Source organism: Pongo pygmaeus, chromosome 6, assembly GCF_028885625.2.
Source record: "Pongo pygmaeus isolate AG05252 chromosome 6, NHGRI_mPonPyg2-v2.0_pri, whole genome shotgun sequence".
Taxonomy (NCBI): Eukaryota; Metazoa; Chordata; class Mammalia; order Primates; family Hominidae; genus Pongo; species Pongo pygmaeus.
This window is the reverse complement of record NC_072379.2, coordinates 11,045,216-11,072,025: the sequence shown is the minus strand read 5'-3', so window position 1 is coordinate 11,072,025 and position 26,810 is coordinate 11,045,216. Positions and strand designations below refer to the sequence as shown.

Below are 26,810 nucleotides of genomic sequence, written 5' to 3'. Positions count from 1 at the left end.
AGGGCAGCCTCTATCACCACCACCCTGTAATTGAGTACTTCAGATTCTAGCCAGCAAGTCACTCCACTGTAAGAATCAGAAGGAAAGGAACAAATAAAAACTTGCATTTTTTTGCATATAATATTATCTCCAGAGAAAATGCAACAGAATCAAGTTAATTAGTAAAAATATTAACAGCAAGCTTCCCAGCTTCAAAATCAACAAAAACCAATTGTTTCCTTTATACCACAATAATCTATTAGAATTTTAATTTTTTTTAATTTAAAAAACTATAACGGCCAGCGTGGTGGCTTACGCCTATAATCCCAGCACTTTGAGAGGCCGAGGCAGACGGATCACCTGAGGTCAGGAGTTTGAGACCAGCCTGACCAACATGGTGAAACCCCATCTATACTAAAAATACAAAAATTAGCCAAGTGTGGTGGCACATGCCTGTAATCCCAGCTACTGGGGAGGCTGACCCAGAAGAATCACTTGAACCCGGGTGGCAGAGGGTGAAGTAAGCCGAGACCGCACCATTGTACTCCAGCCTGGGCAACAAGAGCAAAACTCTGTCTCAAAAAAAAAAAAGAAAGAAAGAAAGAAAATTGACAAATTATTCGCATGTGAAACATACAAGGAGCTCTTGCAAATCAACAAAAAGATGGTAAACCATTAAAAAAAAAAAAAGGACAAAATATATGACCAGACAATTTACGAAAGGCGAAATCTGAAAAGCTGACAAGTATAAAATGAGGCTTATCGCAAAGATCGACTTTCCTGGTGATCAGAGAAAATGACACAACACTGAAGTACCACTTTAAAACCATCTCACTGGCAAAAAATATCTCCACAAAGCACAGATGAGATTGTGGGGGAAAGAAACTCTCACGACTGTGGGTGGGGGAGTAAGTGGGGCAGCCACGCTGGGAAGCGATCTGGAGGTGCTTTGTGAAAGGAGGACCACTTTCTGGCTGGATCCAGCAAGGCTGCTCCTGGATACCGGTAAGGGACGTGTGTAAGAACGTTCCTAGCAGTGCTGTGCGTGGAGGGGCTTGGGGGAGGGGGGTCAGATACCACCGAGGGTGACCAGCCCCAGGGAAATGGACGTGTGAGCTAGGGTGCTGCTAGGGACTGAACTGTGTCATCCATCCCCCTCAAATTCATACATTGAAGCCCCAGCCTCCAATATGATGGTACTTGGAGGTGTGGCCTTTGGAAGTTCATGAGGATGAGATGAGGTCACTAGGGTAAAGCCCTCAGGATGGGATTAGTGTACTTAAAACAAGAGATACCAGAGAGCTGGCTTGCCTGCCTGCGCACACTCTCTGCTGTGTAGCAACACAGCAAAAACAAGGCCATCTGCAAGCCAGGAAAAGGGCCCGCACCAGGAACCACGCTGGCCCGTACCCGGATCGTGGACTTTCCAGCTTCCAGAACTATGAGAGATAAATATGTGTTGTGTAAATATGTGTAAGCCACCCCATCTATGGTATTCTGTCACGGCAGGCAGTCTGGACAGATTAACACAGGTCAATTCTGAAGATGGATTTTTTTTTCTGAGACAGCGTTTTACTTTTGTTGCCAAAGCTGGAGTGCAATGGCACAATCTCGGCTCACTGCAACCTCTACCTCCCAGGTTCAAGCGATTCTCCTGTCTCAGCTTTCCAAGTAACTAGGACTACAGGCATGCGCCACCACGCCCCGCTAATTTTTTGTATTTTAGTAGAGACGGGGGTTTCACCATGTTGGTCAGGCTGGTCTCGAACTCCTGATCTCAGGTGATCCACCCACCTCAGCCTCCCAAGGTGCTGTGATAACAGGCGTGAGCTACTGCGCCTGGCCCTGAAGATGGATTTCAATACGGCTGTCATAACAAACAAAATTCACAGGGAATGACATAGACAACAAGATCTCAAAAACTGTGATGAGTGAGGCCAGGTGAGGTGGCTCACGCCTGTAATCCCAGCACTTTGGGAGGCCGAGGTGGGTTGATCACCTGAGATCAGGAGTTCAAGACCAGCCTAGCCAACATGGTGAAACCCCGTCTCTACTAAACATACAAAAATTAGCCGGGTATGGTGGCGGGCGCCTGTAGTCCCAGCTACTCAGCAGGCTGAGGCAAGAGAATCACTTAAACCCAGGAGGCGTAGGTTGCAGTGAGCCGAGATTGAGCCACTGCACTCTAGCCTGGGCGACAGAGCGAGACTCTGTGTCATTTAAAAAAAAAAATGTGATGAGTGAAAAGGAAGGAGAAAAAGATTTAGGGCACAATGCCACACTTATGAATTAAAACCACGTATACACACAAAATAGGCCACATAGTTTATAAGTCTGCATCCATATAAAGGCATAATTAATACAGTAGAATAAGGAAAGGGGGCTGAAAATGAGAATGGACCGTAAAGGCAGGCAGAAAACAAGGATTTGGTTTTTCTTGCACATGGTGTGGAAATGGGAATGTTAAAACCCTTATAATTTGACTTGAGAATTTTGGTATCCTTTTTTTTTTTTTTTTTTTTTTTTTGACAGGGTCTCGTTCTGTCACCCAGGCTGGAATGCAGTGTCACGATCATGGCTCCCTGCACCTTCGACCTCCCGGCTTCAAGTGATCCTCCCACCTCAGCCCCCTGAGTAGCTGGGAACACAGGTGTGCATCACCATGATGCCCAGCTACTTTTGGATTTTTTTGTAGAGAGGGTCTCACTATGTTGCCCAGGCTGGTCTTGAACTCCTGGGCTCAAGCAATCCACCCTCCTCGGCCTCCCAAAGTCCTGGGATTACAGGCATGAGCCACTCCACCCAGCCAGATTTCAGTATCTTTAACATGATACAACAACTGGCAAGATGTTCTTAAACATTTAAAATTATAGTGAACTGAGTTGAAATTGAGCTCGTTTCTATCCACAGAGGAGGTAAGATTCACCCATCTGAGTTGACAGACTCACTGAGATACACATATACAACTAAAAAAAGATTTGGTATTTCACTGTAACGTATGGAACCTGCCAATTTCATTCACAATTTACGGCCAGCTTCTAATTATACTTTACTGAATATTAACCATTGTAATTGCTTAATGTTTTATTGGCGGGATCTAACGTATTGAGGGACATCTGGCTTGGCAAATGGAATTCTGCTGCCTTTAGAAAACAGAGCTTAGAGGACATATGTCCTCCTCACACTATCAAATATACCTGCACCCCGGACCAGTGCATCTCAAAGACGTCACTGTAAGTCCATGCCAAGCCAAAGCCGTGCACGGCAAGTTGCTACGACCTGGATTTTCATTATAGCGGCTTGTTTCAGAATGCTTTTCCACCTCCAAATAACACAATGGCCAACTACAAAGGATGAGGAAATTTGACTTTCTCAGGCCACAGAAAAATGGGGACGGGGCACTGCAGGACTGGCTCACTCAGAGTCATCGAGGGCCCAGGTTCCTTCCATATTCCTGCCCCATGTCCTCTGCGATTTTTACTCTGTCTCCCCTGCCCCCGCCCCACACCCATGCTGGGATGGTGGTAGCAGGTGGGGGCAGCCTCTTCTCCCACAGGCATGTCCCCAGGCAGTCAATGGGCACTCCCAGTTTCTCCGGCCAAAACAAAGTGTAATGCCCACTGGCCGTGGGGAAGGAACAGCCAGGATTCTTTTTTTTTTTTTTTTTGAGAAGGAGTCTCGCTGCTCTGTCTCAGAGCCTTGGCCAGGTGATCCTGACCTCAGGTGATCCACCCGCCTTGGCCTCCCAAAGTGTGGCCTCCCAAAGTGTTGGGATTACAGGCATAAGCCACTGCGCCTGGCCAAGGATTGATTTAGACAACCCTCAGGCTTCATCGCCCAGGGACGGGGGTCCCTTGTTGCTGAGCAAGGAGGGCAGGTGGGGTTGGGGGGAGGAAGGACTGCGGGGGCAACCAACTCTCATCCCAAACTGCACAACAGCCATTTTTTTGTAGAGATGGAGTCTCACTGTGTAGCCCAGGGAGGTCTCAAACTCCTGGGCTCAAGCGATCCACCTGCCGGAGCACAAAATCACTTTGTGCACAGCAGTGGTTCGCAGGGGAGCACCTACACCCCAGGAGAGATCTGAGGAAGAGACGGCATGACACCCAGGGCAGAAGAGAGAGAGATGGAATGGGCTGGGTGTTAAAAGAAGCATTCTGGAGAACAAACGGGACTTACACAGGTCAAAATGCAACAATGCAGGGAGGTGGGGACGGCTAATGGCTATAAAAAAAAAGTTAGAATCAATGAATAAGGCCTAGTATTTGATAGCACAACAGGGTGACTATAGCCAATCATAATTTAATCATACATTTTAAAGTAACTAAAAGCAGCCGGGCGCAGTGGCTCACACCTGTAATCCCACCACTTTGGGAGGCCAGGGCGGGTGGGTCACCTGAGGTCAGGAATTCAAGACCAGCCTGACCAACATGGTGAAACCTCGTCTCTACTAAAAATACAAAAATTAGCTGGGCGTGGCGGCTGGCACCTGTAGTCCCAGCTACTTGGGAGGCTGAGACAGGAGAATCGCTTGAACCCGGGAGATGGAGATTGCAGTGAGCCGAGATCGCACCATTGCACACCAGCCTGGGCAACAACAGTGAAACTCCAACTCAAAATAAATAAATAAATAAAATAACTAAAAGTGTATAATTGGACAGTTGGTAACACAAAGAATAAATCTGTGATGGATGGATACCCCATTCTCCACAATGTGATTATTATGAATTGCATGCCTGTATCAAAACATCTCATGTACCCCATAAATATGCACACCCACAAAAATAAAAAAATAAATAAATAAAATACAACTGACTCAAAAAGTGAAGCCCAGAGTGACTACATATGACCTGGCAATTGCACATAAGAAAATGGAAAACTGCATTCACACAAACATTTGTACATGAATGTTCACAGCAGCGTTATTCACAATGGCCAAAAAAGTGGAAACAGCTCGAATGTTTACCAGCTGATGAAAAGATACACAAAACCTGGTATGCCCATACCAGGGAATATTATTCAGCCATAAAAAAGAATGCTACCCAGACACGTGCATGAGTCAATGTGGGTGAGCCCTGCAAACACTGTGCTACGTGAGAGAAGCCACGGCACGAAGGTCACATGATCCGTGATTCCCGAGACACACTGAGGCAGAGAATAGACGAATGGTTACAGGGTGCCGGGGGTACAGGAGGGAGGACAGATGGTAACTGCTGACAGGTATGGGAGTTTCTTGTCAGGGTGTTGGAAACGTTTTGGAACTAGATCGTGGTGATGGCTGCAAGACATTGTGAATATACCAAACATCTATGGATTTTAAACTTTATTTATTTATTTATTTATTTATTTATGACACAGAGTCTCGCTCTGTCACCCAGGCTGGAGTGCAGTGGCGAGATCTTGGCTCACTGCAACCTCCGCCTCCCAGGTTCAAGAGATTCTCCTGCCTCAGCCTCCTGAGTAGCTGGGATTACAGGCACTCACCACCACGCCTGGCTAATTTTTGTATTTTTAGTAGGGACAGGGTTTTGCCATGTTGGCCAGGCGGATCTCAAACTTCTGGCTTCAAGTGGTCTGCCCACTTCAGCATCCCAAAGTGCTGGGATTACAGGCCTGGCCAGAATTTTAAACTTTGGAAAGGTGAATGGTACATTATATGAATTTTAGCTTTAAAAAAAAGTTACGGGACGGAGGTATTGTGTCAAAAGAACTGCTCTCTGCACCAGGGCAATAAGCGGCACATTTAGAACAGAAAAAAAATTTCTTTTCAAGAGTACTCTGCACCTTCTTGGTCCTCTCTAAAAAAGGAACTTTTTAAAACGCACTGTGCGTGCAAATGTTTTCAGTCCTGCTCTTTCTTTAAAAATAGAAAATAAGACTGGGCGTGGTGGCTCATGCCTGTAATCCCAGCACTTTGGGAGGCCGAGGCAGGTAGATCACCTGAGGTCAGGAGTTCCAGACCAGCCTGGGCAACATGGCGAAACCCCATCTCTACTAAAAATACAAAAATTAGCTGGGCATGGTGGCGGGTGTCTGTAGTCCCAGCTACTCGGGAGGCTGAGGCAGGAGAATTGCTTGAACCCAGGAGGCGGAGGTTGCAGTGGGCTGAGATAGTGCCACTGCACTCTAGCCTGGGCAACAGAGGGAGACTCCATCTCAAAAAAAGAAAAAGAAAGAAAGAATCAGCTTTTCAAATAAATAAGAGGCATCTCTCTGAAACAGAACACTAGGCACTGAAGGCCATCCCTGGGCACCGCCCTGTGGATTCCACTTCCAGATTCTTCCCTGGAAGAATCGTGACAACAGGAGTCTGGGGATAAGGAAAGGCACGTGGCTGCACAGGGTAGGACCGGATAAGAGGGGCCGGCCCAGCACCCCACCTACTCGGTCCTCATGTGAACACTGTGTGTCCCATTCTAGGACAGACTCTGCACCGCCCGTTAGAAGGAGATGCTAAGTGCCCTGATTTGGGGGGAAGAATTGGAGTGAAGATTTCTTAGCAAAATCACCTCCTCCTAACACAAAATAAAACCAGTCTGCAAAAAGGATACAGACTTTCTGGGAAGGCTAAAACCTCAGAGCTCTGTTTTAGGGTCTGATGCCACAGTGTACAGGTCCCAGAGCCCTGGACTTGGCTTCCTGGAAATACTACAGCACAGTAATGGTTTTTAACCTGACATCCATCTTCTGTTCTCCCACTCCTCGAGGTGACTGTCGCACTTTCTCCCTTCTCCATAAGCTTGCTTTTGGATTCTTTTTTTTTTTTTTTTTTTTTTAAGAGACAGTCTTCCTCTTGCTCTGTTGCCCAGGCTGGAGTGCAGTGGCACTGTCATACGTCACTGCGGCTTCCAACTCCTGGGCTCAAGCGATCCTCCTGCCTCAGCCTCCTGAGTAGCCAGGATCACAGGTGTGCACCACCATGCTCAGCTAATTTCTTTCTTTTTTTTTTTTCTGTAGAGACAGGGTCTCACTGTTGCCCATGCTGGTCTTGAACTACTGGGCTCAAGCGATCCTTCTGCCTTGACCTCCCAAAGTATTGGTGTCACAGGTGTGAGCCACCATGCTGGGCTAATTTCTTTTCTTTTCTTTTTTTTTTTTCTGTAGAGACGGGGTCTCACTGTGCTGCCCAGGCTGGTCTTGAACTCCTGGGCTCAAGCGATCCTCCTGCCTCAGCCTCCCAACGTGTTGGTATTACAGGTGTAAGCCACTGTACCTGGCTTGCCTTTCCGTTCCTTGAACCCTTCATGTTCAGTCGGACGCACCCTCCCTCCTTTTTCTCAGGAAAATACGTGAATCAGAGAAGAATGCCCTCAGGGAACCAGCCCTGAAGTTACTTTCCCAGCAAGACTTCTCTTTAACCTGCAGACAAGTCCAAGCCCTCCCACCCCTAAGCAGCTCCTCCCTGCACACCGCCACCCTCTCCGGCCCCTCCCTGCATGGCCATGGCGCTGCTCCTGGTAAGGTGGGGACCAGAGGCACCGGAGCAGGCCACAGGGCAGCCAGCCAACCCCCGTGCAGCCGCTCCGATGCGCCCAGAAGTGGCAGTCCTAGTACCAAGCAGACAGGAGCCCCCCAGCAGTAGGTACCTGCCTTGCCACCAGGTATCACTATAATTAGTCATTGTCATTGAAGCTGAATGCAATTAATTACAGAATTTTGAAAGGTTCGAGTTTATTTCCATTAGAATTACATCACGAAACCAGGCAATTACAAAGGATTACAGACAGAAAGCAAATAGGGATGAATAAAGGAACTCCAAGCCGACTCCCCGCGTGAGTCACGTCCAACGCCGAAGTGTGGGTCCTATCACCCCACTTGTGTTTGATAAACCTGTGGGGCCTGACTGGGTGGACGTCTGCACAGAGCCCGCCCCTGGAGGTGCCAGCCCCCTGCACCGCAGGTGCTGGGGACACAGTGGGCTCGCTGGATGTGCCATGTCGGTGGGGGACACTGATGACCACATCCTCCACAGGCTGTTCCCTGCCCCTGCTGTTCCCCAACCTCAGTTTTTCACACCCCTCTGGATGCCTGCAGAAATGCCACTCACCCATCTCTCCCATTACCCCTCAGTGATCCTTGCCTGAAATGCCAGGGCCAGGCACACTGAGTCTGGCACAGCCACAGCCTGGCATCCTCTCACCAGGCTATGACCACCACACCCTCCTGGTTCCATTATCACCCCTCCCTCCTCACTCTAGCCCGCCTTCCATGTGGGGCTTCCGGAAGGATCCTCCAAGACATACCCCAACAACTGAACCATCCCTCTTCAGTTTAAAAATCGGGGCTAGGCGTGGCGGCTCAGGCCTGGAATTCCAGCACTTTCGGAGGCTAAGGCAGGAGGATCGCCTGAGGCCAGGAGTTCAAGACCAGCCTGGGCAACACAGTGAGACCCCCATCTCTACAAAAAATACAAAATGTTAGCCCGGCTTGGTGGCGCATGCCTGTAATCCCAGCAACTCGGGAACCTGAGGTGGGAGGATCGCTTGAGCCCAGGAGGTCAAAGCTGCAGTGAGCTATAATCACACCACTGTACTGGAGTCTGGGTGACGGAGCGAGACTCTGTCTCTAAATAATAATAATAATAATAATAATAATAATAATAATAATAATAAGTTATTTCTCAGGGCCTTCAGAAGACAGAAGTGACTCTGTGGGGCTTTGGGTATCAGTCCTGCTCCGTCTGTTCCCAGCCACTGGGCACTCACTTATCCCTTGCCTTTGTTTTCCATCACCCTTGCAAGAATGTCAGTTCCGGCCGGGCATGGTGGCTCACGGCTGTAATCCCAGCACTTTGGGAGGCTGACGTGGGCGGATCACCTGAGGTTAGGAGTTCGAGACCAGCCAGGCCAATATGGCAAAACCCTGCCGCTACTAAAAATACAGAAAATTAGCCCGGCATGGTGGTGCACACCTGTAATCCCAACCATTCGGGAGGCTGAGACAGGAGAATCACTTGAACCCAGGAGGCAGAGGTTGCAGTGAGCCGAGATTGCACCACTGCACTTTAGCCTGGACGACAGAGCAAGACTCCATCTTGGGAAAAAAAAAAAAGAATGTCGGTTCCTTGAGGGCAAGGATTCCATGTCTGGTCACTCAATTCCTATGCTAGAATGCTGCCTGGCACACAGGAGACACTCAATAAATGCTCAACAACGGCCTAAGGAAGTCTTTGGAGCAAGACAGCCAGAGTCCATCTTTCCAAACCCCTGCCCTGTCCACACAGCAGACACATCCAACCCGCTGCCATCGGACACCTCGTGATACCCCAATGTGTCCTGCATTCTCTGAGCAACCAGCAGGCCAGGAGTGTATTTCCTTGGGTAACCCAGGGGCTTGAACAGGATCCATTCGAGTCATCAGGTACCATGGAGATATGCTCAGAACACGAATGGATGCACGGCCCCAACGGCCTATGAAAAAAATGAGTCACCCCAAAACACACGGAACTGCCAACAACTTCACTCGAATGTGCTGTGTTATTTCTGAGACCAGTGCACATTTTTGCATATTTTGTCTTTAAATTTATAAATTTTTAACAAAACAAAGTGCATCATTATAAAAAAATCAGGCAGGCAAGAGTTATCTGGGCCGGGCGCGGTGGCTCACGCTTATATAATCCCGGCACTTTGGGAGGCTGAGGCAGGAGAATCACTTGAGCCCAGGAGTTTGAGACCAGCCTGGCCAACATACTAAGACCCTGTTTGTATTAAAATATGTCAAAAAAAATTAGCCAGGCATGGTGGGGCACACCTGTGGTCCAGCTACTAAGGAGGCTGAGGCAGGAGGATCACTTGAGCCTGGGAGTTTGCGGTTGCAGAGAGCTATGATCCCACCACTGCAGTTCACAACAGATCAAGACCCTGTCTCAAAACAACAACAACAAAAGCATCTGAATCCAGAGTGGCCCAAAACCTCAGTTTTCCAGTCCAATGATAATTCCCTGAGGAAAAGAAGCTAAGATCTCAGGGATGTCGCTGTGACCAGGCTGTTTCTCTCAGGCCAGTCGGCCACTGGTACATGTTTTATGAAATCAGTCTCTTAGAAAACACACGCCCAACATCCCATGTAGCTCAGAACAGAAGCCTGTGTGGTGGGTGCTGCCCCGATCATGTCAGGGGATCTGCATGGATTTGAGTGCGGTATCACTGCAGGGGCTACATCAACCAGTTTCCCAGGGGCTTGGAGAGTGGGGATCTGGTCTTGACCGTCACAGGGTTAAGTACAGGTATCAGTATCTACGGGCAATTCACTCCCCAGCACCCAGGGGCATAGCCCTGGCATCTCAGAGGAAAGTCCTGTAAAGAGACACCCCATCTAGCACTCACTGAACCGCCCACAGACAGGGCAGGCCGCTCCTCTGGGCCCCTCCGGCCCCATGACCAGGCCTCTCTCCTAACAGTTCCCCAAAACTGTCCCAACAAACTTGCTTCAGGCAAGGATGGGGCATCTGAGGATACCGAGTAATGCAACAGGGGGGCTCCTTACAACCCGAGCCACAACCGTACCCCAACTATAAGATTAAGTTTGCTAATGGGAATGATGGGGCAGCTGTGATTCTATCATCAGATGGCCCTTCTCTGCGGGGCTGAGTTTGAAGTCTCTTGCCAGGGCAAGGCTCCAGCCAGGCCTCCCCGAGAAAGTGCTCCCCTCAAGCCCACCCACCCCGGCCCCATTTCCATCCCCAGCTGCTCACTGCTAACTGACCCAGACCCAGCCAAGTTCATCTTGGGTGGCCCCTGAGAAGAGGTTCCTTCTGAGTCACCCGATGACCCCACTGCTTCGGCTGAGGGTTGTCTAGGGAACAGCGCGGGTTGGGAGGAAAAACACGCCTGGAGCTCGGCAAAGTCCAGGATGTAACCCCAACTCCTGGCTTCTCACCTGTGGCAGGTACGCAGCTCCATAGGGCTGTCATGCAAGTAACATGAAATAAACCAAGAGCCTAAGCCCGTGCCCACCCACCATCTGTTCCCATGAAACCATTACTGTTAGTGCACAAAAACATAAAAATACAAAACAAAAATTGAAAAGCTCCTGTCTTGTCACCAGTGGATGTAAAACTGGATATGGTATGTGGAACCCAATCCTACAAGCAATATTCTCTCTCTCCACTACTCCTTTTGCTGAAACATCAAGCCGTCCTCACTCCAGAACATGGAAAGTCAAGACAAAGGGGTGCTGTGCCAGTTCAAATTAATTCTTCACCCCACCCCACCCCAAGTGATGCAAAACTCTCCAGCACCAGCCAACACTCCAATAAAATCCTCCCCGGGCTTCAAACTCCAGGTTTCAACTCATCTTCCAGACTTCGGCACCCACTTTTCCACTGACCTTAAAGCCTCCTTTTCCCCAGGGGCTCGACTCCTGGAATTCCCTCCCACCAGCCCCCCAAAACCTCCATATCCCAAAGGGGGCACACCCCCTCCCCCTGCTGGGGATGGCTCCTCTCCCTCCACCCTGTCCCTGCAGACGCTAAGCCCACCTCTCATTAGCCAACCGCAATGGCCTGGGCATCCTGCCTCTCTAAGCCCTCCTCTCCCAGCCCTCACTTCCCCAAATCCAAGCAAATGCTTCTGCAGCCAGACAGTGACGTCACCTCTACAAAAATATCCTAGGTACTTTCTTGGACTAAATGAAGAGGGCACAAAGCCTATGAGGGCCACTGCTCTGAAATGGGGCCGACCCGGAGCAGGGCGTGCCTTTGCCCAGACACAGGCCAGACCCCTGGGACGGGGTTTGGGGGACAAGGCAGACGTGAGACATTCCTCCGATGCTGACACCCAAACCTCTGTGTTTCTTGCTGCTGGGTTTCTCTTAGATTTTTTTGGGTTTTGAGAACTACAACATGCACTTTCCCCATTCGTTCACATGGGGAAGTTTCTTCCCGCTCAGGCCATCAGCAGAGTCAAGCAACAAACCTCTGTCAAAAAATTGTTCTGCCCAGTGCTGTTTTTAAAAATGTGGATCTTTTTGTGTTCTATGTGCCACAGGTACAATTATACATATAGCTGACTCTCGAACACCACAGGTTTGAACTGTGTAGGGCCATTTACACGCAGATTTTTTTTTCCATAATAAAAGTGACATTGAGTGGGGCTGGGTGCGGTGGCTCCCGCCCGTCATCCCAGAACTTTGGGAGGCCGAAGCGGACAGATCATCTGAGGTCAGGAATTCTGAGACCAACCTGGCCAGCACGGTGAAACCCGTCTCTACTACAAAAATTAGCTGGGCGTCGTAGCGGGTGCCTGTAGTCTCAGCTACTCAGGAGGCTGAGGCAGGAGAATCACTTGAACCTGGGAAGCGAAGGTTGCAGTGAGTCGAGATCCGCCACTGCACTCCAGCCTGGGTGACAGGGTAAAACTCCATCTCAAAAAAAAAAAAAAAGTTACACCAATTGGGCCTGCTTCTCCTGACTCCCCCTCCACCTGCTCCAGCCCTTCCGTCTCCACCACCTTGAAACAAGACCAACCCCTCCTCTTCCTCCTCAGACTCCTCAATGTGAAGGCAAAGAGGATGAGGACCTTTATGATGATCCATTCTACATTCTGATTAGTAAATATATTCTCTCTCCTTATGACTTTCTTAATAACATTTTTTCTCTAGCTTACTTCATTCTAAGAATACAGTATATCACACATATTAACATACAAAATACATGTTAATCAAGCAACTGTTTATGTTATCGGTAAGGCTTCCCATCAGCGGTAGGCTATTAGTAATTAAGTTTTTGGGGAATGAAAAGTTTTACGTGGGCCTGGTGGCTCATGCCTATAATCTCAGCACTTTAGGAGGCTGGGACAGGAAGATTACTTGAACCCAGGAGCTCAAGACCAGCCTGGGCAACAAAGCAAGAACCTGTCTCTAAAAAAAGAAAAAAATTAAAAATTAGCCAGGCATGCTGGTGAGCGTCTGTAGTTCCAGCTACTGGGAGGCTGATGTGGGAGGACTGCTTGAGCCCCAGATGTCCAGGCTGCAGTCAGCTATGATTATGTCACTGCACTCTAACCTGGGTGACAGAGTGAGACTCCGTCTGAAAAGGAAGGGAAAGGAAAAGAAAAGAAAAGAGAGAAGAGGAGGGAAGGGGAGGGAAGGGGAGGGGAGGGGAGGGGAGGGGAGGGGAGGGAAGGGGAGGGGAGGAGAGGGGAGGGAAAGGGAGGGGAGGGGAGGGAAAGGGAGGGGAGGGAAAGGGAGGGGAGGGGAGGGGAGGGAAGGGGAGGGGAGCGGAGGGGAGGGAAAAAAAGTTATAGGTGGATTTTTGACTGTGCAGGCAGGGTGGAGGGGAACAGAAGAAGGGATCAGCCCCTAACCCCCATGTTGTTCAAGGGTCAACTGTATTTTAACCAACACTTATGTTACTTTGCAAAGAAAGATAATTAATGGGACTGAAAAAGTAACACTTATGTTACTTTGCACAGAAAGATAATTAATGGGACTGAAAAAGAAACATCTATTCCATAGGTGTACCTATCAGTAGCTTTCAAAACACAGCCGTTTTAATATAATCTACCTGCTTTCACTATATTAAAAAAAAGAATTAATTTTGCATTCTTAAGCAGCTGAATGAGTACTAAATCAGACACACAAGGCAGAGAGTGGGGGCCTGTGTGGCGATGGTGTGGTGGGTACCCAAGGGATAATCAGGGCAGAGGGAGGGAACCCAAGCTCAGAGGGGAGCCCTAGAGATCCCTGGCCACCCCACGACTGTTCTGCTGGAAAGCCCTCTCTCCCACACCTCCCCAAGCACACAGAACTCAGTGGGCGCCCCCTGCCCACTCCCCGACCCGCCTTCCAAGCCCTTCCTGCAGCCTTCCCAGAGGCTCAGACACACTGCTCCATCCATCCCAGCCTCGTCCTGCCAGTCCTGTCTGCCCCTCTAGGCGAGAAGCCACTGCTATTTTAAGTCTCCATCACTACTGCCGGGCACACAGGGGCAAAAGAAAAAGGAATGCATGAAATAGGCTTGAAGGCCGGGCGCAGTGGTTCACACCTATAATCCCAGTACTTTAGGAGACCAAGGAGGGAGGATCACTGGAGCCCAGGAGTTCAAGACCGGCCTGGGGAACAGGGCAAAACCCTGTCTCTAAAAAAAAAAAAAAATTGAAAAATCAGCCAGGCATGGTGGTGCATGCCTATAGTCCCAGCTACCCGGGAGGCTGAGGTGGAAGGATTGCTTGAGCCCGGGAGGTCAAGGCTTCAGTGAGCTATGATCTCACCACTGCACTCCAGCCGGGGCAACAGAGCAAGACCCTGCCTCAAAAAATCAAAAAAAAAAAAAAAAAAAAAATTCTGAAGTAGGCTTGAAGCTCAGATGTACAGAGGGAGGATGAGGGAGCTCCCCTAAATAAGCAAGATTCTGGAGTCATTCTAGCTGCGATGGAAAAGGTTTAGGTGGGGCAGAAAGGACTATCAGGAACTCTGTCTGCTACCCTAAGAAATGTCGTCTCCATTCTGTGCCTAAGTGGGGCCACCATGGATGTTTGAGGAGAGGAATGGCATGATGAAATCAATGGTTCGGGAAGATTAATCTGGCAGCTGCATTTATAACGGATTGCGACCTGTTTCGAATGGGCTGTTTTGAAACAAGTAAAAGATGATACACTCAGCTCGTGTGTGTTAGAAAGACTTGACTCTCACACACAATAAGCAGTCCCGAAGACTAACTGCAAACACACACACACACACACACACACACACACACAGATTTCATTAAGGTATCAGGGCGTTTTAAGATGACAGCATAATTATATACCAACACAGAGCCACGTAAAACAATCACAAACTACTTCTTATTCTCCTGACAATGACATTCAACCATAACTGGCAATATCCTTCCTCTCCCAGTCCCACGTCGATGCTGACAAACTGCGGGACCAGGGCTGAGGACCAGGTGGAGGGGAAGAGATGACCAAGCTTTCCGTCTGGGACGGCCAGCTCCGGGTGGTAGCTTTACGATTCCGCAGCACAGCTCTCCAAGGGCCCCGGCCACCTTGTGGTCCTCCAGGCTCACCGGTGACTGCAGGCTCCTGGATCCCATGGAGCAGAAACCTGAACTTGTCTCCCACTTGGCGGAGTGACGAGACAGCATGCGTTACTGTGTAAGCAACGAGCTGAGATACGGCTGAAATAAAGCAATTCTGGTAAATGAATGTTTCTATGCTGGTTTAAACACATGCTCCTCTGCTCTCAATTTTCTGTCTCAAACCTGTATGGCTTATAACATCTCTGCTGTGTGAATAGGAAGGGAAGACGGGATTTGATTTACAGCTCTGGTCGTAATTTTAGCTGTAATCTCTGTATGTTGGGGACTCCAGCCCTTTTTCTTTTGAAACGTTGGTGTTCTCCGGGCGGTTGCTGACTACGTTCTCGGCGAGGACACAGCAGAACTGTATGCAACAGAAATAATTCACTGGACCCAGGACTGCATGGGTTCAAGTTCTGGGTCAACTACTTGGTGAAAAACAGAAAATAATATGTTTCACCATTATCTGCCACACCTTTCAGAGTGACACAGAAATGGTGACGGGAGCCACAGAATGTTCCCAGTTCCAGAGGGAGAACGAAAGTCTTTTCCAAACCTCATCAAAAACATTACATGTATACGATTCCCTCCAGCGAGAATTTTATTTTTAATTTTCATTTACATAGTATCTTTCTTCCAAGAATCTCAAAATAATGGAGCTGTAGAAATACTTGTTTAAAAAAAAAAAAAGTTGTCACAACACAGGAAGGGACAGGCTTGGCAGGGCAGGAGAAGGGCGAGAAGTGACAGGCCATCCTGACAGCAAGGACTCCAGCTAACACCCGGAGGCTAGGCTGAGGGTGGCTCCGAGCCGGCCCTTCCCTCACTGCAGCCCGGGGCTTTACCAGTGCTCACAGCTTCAGGCTCTTCAAAACAAAGATTTACCTTTGGTATCATCTGCTACCTTTTATCAAATTATTTTTTATCTAAATAATCATTTCTCCCCTAGAAACAGGAGGGGAAAGTGGCAATAAGCCAGAGAAACTTACAGGCCCAAAACAACAACTCAACAAAGGTGTCTAAAAAGAGTGGAGGCCAGGCACGGTGGCTCACACCTGTAATACCACCACTTTGGGAGGCCGAAGTGGGTGGATTGCTTGAGGTCAGGAGTTTGAAACCAGCCTGGCCAACATGGTGAAACTCTGTCTCTACTAAAAACACAAAAGTTAGCCGGGCGTGGTGGTGCACGCCTGTAATCCCAGCTACTCGTGGGGGCTGAGGCACAAGAATCACTTGAACCTGGGAGGTGGAGGTTGCGGTGAGCGGAGTTTGTGCCACTGCACTCCAGGCTGGGCGACAGAGAGGCTCCGTCTCAAAAAATAAAATAAAAAGAGTTGATATTTGTTCTGTCTTAAAGATATAAAACTATATTAGAGAAAACAAAATCATGGCAATTCATTAGGGAGAAAGCCCCAGTTTAAGAAAAATTGTCTTGCTTTTGGGGGGAAATGGAAAGAAGGTTTTGTGTTGCATTTTGTTTTTTGGTTTGGTTTGGTTTTTTCATATGCTGGGTGGACAGGATCTGAATGTCTTACATTTAACAAAAAGCTGTCAACACCCAGATAAATTTTTAATGACGGTACGACAGGCATTCTATTTCTCACTGTTTCGCAATACTCACTTAAGAAAGAGCTAATTTGTCAATTTGTTTTTCCCTTAACCAAACTCGGAACACCTCATAACCCGTGGTTCATTTTTTAAAAAAATGTTAACTGCATTTCCTTATTGAATAAGCACAGCCCAATAGAAGGGTATCTATAAGAAAACAAGCAGTGTGCCAGTATCCACTCAAAGTAACCCGAAGAAAGAACAAGCCACTTCCCTGGTGTCTCAGAATAAGCTCTGTTAATTTCCTCCTTTGTTAACTGCATCAATCACACACGGTCAAGACCATCCAGACCATCCAAGATTTCAAGCTTTGGCTGATGGAGTCAGCCAGGGCCTGGTCCACTCTGGGGGGGCCTGTGCTTTATAAAGGTTTGGACCCCTTATTGGGCTCATTTTCACAAAGGTTTTCATGAAAGGAAGCAGAACCAAGTCAGTTTCACTTACTATGAAACTCCTGGCTGGCTAGTTCTTGAGTTGCTGGCAGTGTTAGTAAATCCCTGGGAGGAACACTGCCATCCTTGGCTCCGTTCCAGTCACCTGTGTGATTATGTTTCTCTGTGTAGGAAGACCCCTGAGGGTGGGATCTGTACCAATCCTGCTTGTGGGGTCAGCCAGGGATTGGGCGACGAACTTTGTGGCCACAGTACCTGCACTTCCCATGGCCCGAGGCTCTAATCACAAAATTTCTGCCAACGGTCCTGGGCCTCCTGCAGTAAGGAAATGCCGCTGGATTAAAATAAAGAAATTGACAGTCTTTATTTTGTGCACTAACATCATCCTCTCTGAATTTAATTACAACAAAATTAAAATTATTTTTATTAGAGAGGTGTTAGCTTTTTAAAGGGAAGATTCTTGACAGGTTTTACAACAAATTAGATGTCTTTTTTTTTTTTTTTTTTTTTTTTTTTTTTTGCTGAGACAGAGTCTCGCTCTGTCACCCAGGCTGCAGTGCAGTCACACGATCTCAGCTCACTGCAACCTCCACCTCCTGGGCTCAAGCAATTCTCATGCCTCAGCCTGCCGAGTAGCTGGGATTATGGACATGCACCACCACGCCAGGCTAATTTTTGTATTTTTAGTAGAGATGAGGTTTTGCCATGTTGGCCAGGCTGGTCTCGAACTTCTGACCTCAAGTGATCTGCCCCCCTCGGCCTCCCAAAGTGCTGGGATTACAGGCATGAGCCACTGCGCCTGGCCTTAGACATCTTTCGAAAAGAATGGTTCACCCTCACTGTGTAATACCCGAATAGGGCAGCACAAATGCTTTTTAAAAATCTTTTAAGTCACAAGCCAGGTGCTTCAAAGCTGTTTCAGGCGCAGCACAAATGAGGGGAACAGCACAGGTTCCCCTCAGTCCTGGTTCATTTCCTGCAGGGAAACCTCCATCCCCGCCAAAGACCACTCTCCTCCATCAACCTTCTCAGAAGACAGCAGAGAAGCTGGACTGATTACAGCTCAGCAAATCCAAAATTGCTCCATACCAAACCTTAGCTGTCCTCAGCAGGAAAATCCAACACTGACACACCATCGAAACTTGGTTCTGAAACACATCCCAAAACCAGGGTGATCGACTGCTTTTCAAGACCACGCCTTGGAAATAGAATGGGTCAAATGACACAGTCAATCCAGAGGGCCCTGCCATTAATATTTAAGAAAATATCGGCCGGGCACGGTGGCTCACGCCTGTAATCCCAGCACTTTGGGAGGCCGAGGCGGGCAGATCACGAGGTCAGGAGATCGAGACCATCCTGGCTAACACGGTGAAACCTCATCTCAACTAAAAATAGAAAAAATTAGCCGGGCGTGGTGGCGGGCGCCTATAGTCCCAGCTACTCCTGAGGCAGGAGAACAGCGTGAACCCGGGAGGCGAAGCTTGCAGTGAGCCGAGATCGCGCCACTGTACTCCAGCCTGGGCCACAGAGCCAGACTACGTCTCAAAAAACAAAACAAAACAAAACAAAAAAAGTAGCCAGGCATGGTGGCGGGCGCCTATCGTCCCAGCTACTTGGGAGACTGAGGAAGGAGAATGGCCTGAACCCGGGAGGCGGAGCTTGCAGGGAGCCGAGATCGCACCACTGCACTCCAGCCTGGGCGACAGAACCACGTCTCAAAAAAAAAAAAAAGAAAAAGAAAATAGGCCGGGTGCGGTGGCTCACGCCTGTAATCCCAGCACTTTGGGAGGCCAAGGCGGGCGGGTCACGAGGTGAGGAGATCGAGACCATCCTGGCTAACACGGTGAAACCCCGTCCTCTACTAAAAATACAAAAAATTAGCCAGGTGTGGTGGCCGGCGCCTGTAGTCCCAGCTACTCGGGAGGCTGAGGCAGGAGAATGGTGTGAACCCGGGAGGCAGAGTTTGCAGTGAGCTGAGATAGTGCCACTGCACTCCGGCCTGGGGGAAAGAGCGAGACTCCGTCTCAAAAAAAATAAGAAAATATCCCCCTCACCAAGTTAATACTTTTTTGGTTGCTGGTGGAGTTTATATTCTCTAAATGTAGAACTTTTTGGGGGGGGGGGGAAGTATCTTCTCTCTGAATTCTATATCATTATTGGGGTATAATAAAATGTACCTAACATGCTCTGGTCAGTCAAGGTTCATCAAGTCAGAAATCACAAATGAATTCACAAATTCTTTGCTCTAAAGTCATATAACAATGCAGATATTAAATTGCTTGTCTAACTATACCATTAGATTCCTTTTTCACTCCATTATCGGCACACACACACACTTCTCTCGGCATCCAGGCATTCACAGGTATCCAGTTCCTAAAGCGCCCAGCACGACTGCTTTGTCCAGGTAAGTAACAGTGGGACATAAGGAGAGGCTGTGGGGCCCCTCTACAAATAGCTTCGACAAAACGAATGGCTATAAGTGAAAAGTGTCCCTGGGCTTTGCTATAAAAAGACTCAAACATGGGATTCCAAGAATTCCACCTGTTTCCAATTAGATACCAGAATTGCTTGAGTGTTTAAGCTACATTCGCTTGCTACTTACACAAAACAATTCTTCCGGGTTTTTCGAACATTTTAAATATGTTAAAATAAGATTAAGGGTCTGGTTTAAACAATCGGAGGCAGGGAAATTTCGGTGGAAACCAAAACTCTCTCTCTGCAGCGATAACGTGGGGCTTCAGACAAAACAAAAGGACAAAACAGACAAATTTCTGTCTTTGACAATTATAATAAAAGTCACTTTTCATAGAGAGAGCAATTATATTTTTTAAAGTTATGTATTCAATAATTTTAAATAGGTCTTAAGTAATTTCTACAATAACTCACGATCCTGGATCCTGTATATTCGAATAATGGTTAGAGTTGCCTTTTACGCAGCATTTGTGTTACAATTCGTCAGATATACCTGTCTGTGAAATTTACACGTGACAAATGTGTAAACTATTTGAAATGGAAGCACGGGTAGGAATTTAACCTACCTCTGTAGGATTCTTCATATGATGAATTTCTCTGTTTATGAAATGTATGAGTTTTCCCCTAACGTGTCCTTCCTTCATTTCACTAAAAACAGACGTTCCTGGGGCATTACAGAGGAGCTGAAACAAATGTGGATTTTCTACTTCTAGCCTTGTTTTCTCTCCTAAGACACAGAAAGTGAGTACAGCCTCAGGAGTGGTTTTGATTGTTTACTGCTACAGGTAGACCCAGAAGGGAATCAGAGGGCACAAACTACTGTTCCTTCACAGCTCCCATATAAACCCTGGTGGGTTTGTCTTAACTGTGCAAAAACAGGAGACTTTTTAAATAGCCATTAAAGGTTTTAGGCTCAGCACAGTTCGCCAGACTGAATTTTTAAGGTTAGCTCAGTGGATTTAGGAGAGAATCATTCCTGAAGGTATTGGACTATTTGGCCCTTTCAACTTTCTTAGGTTGGCTAACTACTGACAGAAGATACACGAAGCCGAGGATGTAGTCAAAGGGGTCTCTGTGGACTCAACTGTACCAGGAGTTGTTGCATTAACTCACCACTTGTACCTTTAAGGAAAAAAAGAGTTTCACACAGGAAAAAACTTAAATCAACTGCCAATGACCCCTTCCCACATCCAACCTCAAAGACACCCATATTAAAAGAACCAAGAAAACAAAAGCAGGAGCAGCAGTGGTGTAATTTCTTGAACTGTTCTTTTATAAAGGGTACTAGATGGGACATTTTAATTAAAATAATATACTTATTATGGCAAACAGTACTGGACAGCCAGTAACATACACACTTCCACAACAGGGGGAAGAAAAGCCATCAGAAAATGGACTTTCAGCAAAACTGAAATTGTTTTTTGATTCTGAAAAAGGAGGCAACTTTTCAAGTTTACTTTTGCAGAGGCGGCTTAAAGGGGAAGGCTGGTCACTATGTGGGAATAGTGTCCCAAAGGGAAGGCAATCATTGGCGGGCCCCATCCCAAAGAGTTCAAAGCTCCACTAACATACAGAGTGCCATGAGCTTTGTCTTAGAAACTGTCCTCTTTTCAAATATGTATTTAAAAGACAAATTTATACAACAGTGCTTTTCTTATTTAAAAAGAAATCCTGGTTTTTACAAGTCTGAGATAGGATAAAAAACTTGTCCAACTAGTCTTAGCAATACCAAAGCACTGAAACTTCTATGCCATAAGCCTTTGGGACTAAAAAGGAAACGGAATAAAACACAGTCTTCAGAAACTCTCTTCCTGAGCACGCACTCCTGTGCCAAGGCGGCAGCTTCAAGACCCAGGAAGCCGAGGGACTAGAACCCAGTGAGCCAGGGTTGCAGAACTGCGGAACTGCCCAACCTCACCTGGACCCGCTGACATCTCCAACCTGGATTTCTCTCTGCTAAGACCGATCAGCCTCTTTACCCCCAGGTGGCAACCCAATCTCAGTATAAAGAGGTCTGGAAAAATGAGAAAAATCTGGAACTAATGAATTCTCTCTCAAACTGTCGTTCTATTGACTCACTGACTATCGGTGGGAATTAACCAGACACCAACTCCAAAGGCCTCCTCACCGCCCAGAGAAAAGAACCAGATTGGCCTGAGACTTGAACTTTGACATTCCGTATTCGATTGAAGTTTGCAAACCCATTGGAAATCATCTAAGGCCAAATCGTTAGCAACCACCAAAAGCAAAGGAGTAAAGAGGAATGGCATTCAAATAAGGGATTTTGTTTTGGGGTTTGGTTTTGGTTTCTTCTTAATATCCACATAAAGTGCAAGTAAACTGACATGGAAACTTTCGGTGGAATCCTGGAGCCCTGATGCCCTGAAGAAGTAGCTAATATGGGGGACAGGATGGTTTAGAGTTCTTACAATCTAGTAACTCTAGAAACCAAATCCATTTTCCAGGCAATTTTGCCAGGATGCTTTAAAAAAGACACTTCATTGATATTAAGCTAGGATGTCACATTTAGGAAGACAAGAGAGAAAAATAATAATAATAAGGTTTGTCTCTTAAAACTCCACAACGGGTTTTACAGTAAGCACAGGAATTAAATTATGGTAAAAGGGAGCTATTTTTACTAAAACAGGGTAGACCAATTTATCAAAAATGCCATTCGGCTGTGTTCATTACATCCAGGAATCTAATTTACACAATAGACACTTTGGAGTAATCTATTTTAGTCAATAAATACTTAAACTCCTTTAAGTTTTAATCTTATCGGAAATACATATTTCGCATAGTCTTCTTCCTAGTTAAGCGAGAAATTTCAGGAAATTTCATAACGACTATGACTCGGCTTTATCGTTCTTAGTAGGCAAGAGCAGAAAACAAGCATATACAATTAAAGTTGTCAGATTCCATTTAAATATGTTTTAATGCAACCCGCTTCGTTTCATACAAGCCTGCATCTCGAGCTTTGCTCCCAAAGGTATTGCTGTAGGTCCCTGTCACCAGTCCTCCAGGTTAGGAAAGTTCAGCCAAGTTTACCTTCACGCACACCTTAGCAGCTGGGAGCAGCTGCAGTTCCCCAGGGGCCCTGAGGAACCCTCCTATCCCCTCCCAGAGCACCAGGCCGCCCTGGGGCATTCTAAGCCGCGGGACCCGGGCACCCCCCGACATCCCGGGTTCCCTTCGCGCCTGCAATCTCGGGACTTCTGGCCCACACGCCGCTCACCTTCAGCTTGGCTCCGGCTACGCACAACATCCACCTGGCAGAGTCCCGGGGCTGTCCGGGCGCCGCGGGCGCCGAGCTGGCACGTGCGGGGCGGACCCTAAGGGTGCGCCGCTCCTCCGGGCGGGGGGTGGCAGGCGGGCATTCGCCCCCTGGGCACGGCGGCGGCTCGGGCGCGGGCCGGGGAGCCCCGGCACGGTCCCCCCGCGGCGCCGGGGACTCCGCGCGCGGACCACCGCCCGGCACGCCACGGTCCCAACGGGCCCCCGGGGCTCTGCTTTCGAAAACCCGGCCCGAGAAGGCATCTCCGAGCGCACCCGCCGCGCGCTCCATGGCGGGCCCTGCAGAGAGGGCAGAAGCCCCGAGGGGAGGCAAGGAAGGGACCGGGCACGGCAGGTCACCGGGGGCCGCCGGAGCCCCCAGGTGCGCGGCGATCGCGGCTCGGACCGGCGGCGGGGAGACAGCGTACCCCGCCCGGGCACCCGGGGGAACAGCGCGGGGCCTGCGTTCAGGGAAAGTTGCAGCCTCCTCCTCCCGCGCCCGCACCCGGCGGTCCGGGACACCGGGACCCAGCGGCACTGCGCGCGGGGCACCCCCGCAGCCCGTCGCCAAGTTTCCCCAAAGCGCCCCCGCGGGGGTCCGCCACGGAGGGACAGGTCCGCGTCACCGACACAGGCACACAAAAGAGCGGGGCGGCCGCGAGGTGCGCGGGTGGCCCCGGGGCGCTCCCCGGGACGTAAACAAACCCGGGGGTCCGCGCCGGGAGCCACACGCGGGGTGCCGGAGCGGCGGCGCGGCCCGGGCCGGTGACAGCCGGGGGCGGCGGCCGGGGCCGGCCGGGGGTAGGGAGCGCGGGCGCCCGCCCGGCCACCCGCCCGCCTGGCCGGAGCCGGGCCGCGCCGCCGCCGCCGCCGGTGGCCGCTCTGACCCTCCCCCGAGCCGGCGGCACCACAGCGCCACCAGCCCCAGCTCCGCCGCGCCGGCGGCAGTGGCGGCGGCTCCTCCTGGAGAGGCAGGCGCTTCACCCCCCGCAGCAACTCCCCACAAACTTTCCCCGGGAATACGGCGGGCCGGGGGCGCGGGGCAAGCGGGCGGGCGCCACCGCCGGGCCGCGGCCCCCTCCCGGCGCCCGCCGCCGCCCGCCCCCCGCCGCCTGCTCCCCGCTCCCCGCTCGCGCGCGCGCCCCGCGGGCCGCCGGGGCCGCCCCCTCCCCGGTCCCGCGGCGGCAACGGCGGCGGCGGCGCTGGCGGCGGCGGCGGCGGCGGCGCGGGGCCCGGGGGGGCGCCCGGGGTGGGGGCAGACACCGGGGGCAGTGGTGGCGGCGGCGGCTCCCGGCGCCATCTTGGGCTGATCGATGAATTGAACAAAGAGGATCAATTTCCGATCAAGCGAGTGATCAATGGGGGCCGGGGAGCGGGAGGGACTCGGCCCCGACTCGGCCCCGCGGTGCCCGGCACCCCCCTCCTCCCCGCCGCCGCGGGCCCCCCGGCGGCTGGGCCAGCCCGGGGCCCCCGGCGGAGGCCGCGACCGCCCGCAGCCCCCACCCCCGGGCGCGAGGCCGAGCGCGGAGGAGCCTGACCTGCAGCTGCTGTAAATCAAAGCGCTTCCAATATTGAAACATCGATCCCACATTGGCCGCCATCTTGAGACATATTGAGACGGAGTGAGCGGCTGATAGAGAGGGGGCTGGAGTTCAGGAGCCGCCAGGAGGCAGCAGGCGGGCGGCGCCAAAACCCGGCCTGGAGCCGGCCGCCGCCGCCGCCACCGAGGACGCGGACTCCTCCTCACGGCGCCGCCGCAGCCATGGCGAGCCCGAGCCGGAGCCGGAGTCGCAGCCCCAGGGCGCGGCGGCCGCGGCCCGGCCTCGCGCGCGCGGCCCCGGCCCCTGCTCCCCCAACCCCCCGACCGCCGCTCTCCCCCTCCCCTCCGCGGGCCGGCCGGCGACCCCCGCCCCTCGGGACAACCCCCCCTCAAAGTCCGCGGTCGCGCCGGCCACAGACCCGGCCCCGAGGGGGCGCTGGAGGGCAGCGCCCGGGGTCCCCTGGCACCGCGCACCTGGGGAGGGCTGGGGGGGGGGTCTCCCGCAGGGATCGCGATCGCCCGCGGTGGCCGAGCGCAGCGCCTTCAAGGCTCCGGTTGGGGGGAACGTCGGAGCGCCCGTGTAGTGGTTAGTGTCCAGAGCGCGGAGACGCCGCTACCACCTGCCCGGGACCCCCCCACCAGACCCCTGAGTGGCTCAGGCCCCCCGCAGCGGCGTGCGTGGGAGGCGCCCCGACGGTGGACGGCGACACTCTGATCCCTCTGCGCCCAGCGAGGACGGGGACACCGAGACGACCAGGAACAGCGTGGCATGTTTGGAGGAGTGGAGTTGAGGGGGAAACAGCCCTGACCCTCTCGGGGCCGCACGCGTGGATGCCCCACACCTGGACCGCGGCGGTGCCAGCGTCGCACCCGAACGCACCCCAACGGCGGTGGCGATGGGGGTCCCGGCAGCCCCCATTCGCCCAAGCCGTTCCAGTTTAGGCCACGACAGGAAAAGTCTGGGAGCCCAGTTCTGTGTCCCCCCGCGCCGCTTCAGCGGAACAGCCCAAGAAACTTCCTGTGGTTCAGACACCTTGGTTTGTTGCAACTTTGGGCGCAGAAAGTTGGAAAGTGTGGGTGCACTCACTGAAAACGGAAAGCGTGGTCCCAAGTTTACAGAAATGCTAAAATGCAAGCCAAAAAATAAATTCTCTTTTGATTTCTCTCCTCGCGGAAAGCTGGCGAAAGCACACGTTTTATGATCGTCATCTTTCATTGATTTTACACACGTGTGACTTGGAGTTTCCAGTAGGAATACTGTTCTTTGACTCTCCCGTACTTCATTGAACGAGTAATTAGTTAAAACAAGTCCCCAAATTCCTTAATCTCAAAATGCATATGTAAATAAAATCTGTATAGGATACAAAATAAAACGCGCAAGTGGAAAACAATTGCTTTTCAAGCGAGTTCGAGGGTTGGCGCAGTGAATTCGGCATTTTTGGAGGAAGAGGCTGGAAATGAAAGTCCCAAGATTTAGAGAACACGCGTGTCTCCAGGTCTTGCGCTGCTGGCCAGGGGCCTCAGTTTCCCCAAGGGGAGGCTCCTGATGTCGGGAACGGGGTTCACTGCCTCCCCAACGCAACCTTGACTCGCTGGTGGGTGGGAGCGCGCTGGCGTCGGGGGGCACGTTGCGAGCCTCCACCCCAGATGCGGTGACGCCGCGCAGAGCAGGGCACTGTGGATCTCGGGTGACCAAGGGCTGCCTCTGTGTGGGGCGCCCCAGCCCGCGCGCGCAGTCGGCCGGCCGCCGCGCTGTAGCTCCGACCGCGCCGCCCGGTAGAGGGCAGCGGCGCCCCGACACTCGGGTCCTCGGGTCCCCGCGCACGTGCCCACCGGCGCGCCCAGGCCCCCGCGCCTGGCCACGCCCTGTCCCGGATTCAGGCTCCTGGCGGGAAGCGGCATTGCCACCGCGGGACACTACTGTGCCGGGGAAATGCGACTTCTAAGGATGCCTGCACACTCGGGGAGGCGGCGGGGGTGGGGGGTGGTGCTTACGCCTTCCCTTCCCATGTCTATTTCTGCGGTGGCAGGCAGGCGAGACCTAGGAATTGCGCTAAAGGTGGCTAGACAAATAAAATGTGCAGGGGCTTAAAAAAAAAAAAAAAAAAAAGAAATCCCTCCCATGGGGAAGGCTCAAGGAAGGATCAGGGAAATGGTTTGGATTTGATGCAGATGTTCTCAATCTAATTATCGTGTAGATCCCCTGGGTTTGAACCAAAAAAGTGAAATATATATGACCTGTGTAATACTCCCGAAATACATCTGGTTGGAATTCAGGATTCTGAATCCATGGCAATATTTTAGAAATAAATCTGATGACTATTAAATACCGTTGTTACATTTCTGGTTATATTTATATTATTTACATGCTAACCTGACTTAGTACAGACACACTATATTGGATGGCCCAGAGGTTAACCTCTATTTAAATACAGTTTAGATTTCTCCCACCAAAGCTTTGGGTTACATAAACCTTGTTGCTCTCTGCAGGGGGTGGTGGGAAGGGGGGAGTTTAGAATAACTTTCACCA

At 50.6% G+C, this 26,810-nt stretch overlaps 1 protein-coding gene across 15 annotated transcripts in view; it reads right to left on the bottom strand.

Annotated features, from left to right (window-relative positions):
* CUX1 (cut like homeobox 1) overlaps window positions 1-24,575 on the bottom strand; it is a 464,969-nt gene extending 440,394 nt beyond the window's left edge. For 4 of the 15 annotated variants that reach the window (XM_054496503.2, XM_054496501.2, XM_054496505.2 and 1 more), the window contains exon 1: window positions 24,279-24,574. In XM_054496503.2, the coding sequence (XP_054352478.1) occupies window positions 24,279-24,341 (63 nt within the window). In that variant the 5' untranslated portion in view covers window positions 24,342-24,574. Of the gene's footprint in view, window positions 1-22,702; window positions 23,389-24,278 lie in introns of those variants that run through there. The other 11 variants (XM_054496498.2, XM_054496499.2, XM_063668183.1 and 8 more) reach the window with 8 other exon arrangements.
* Window positions 24,576-26,810: the final 2,235 nt, after the last annotated feature.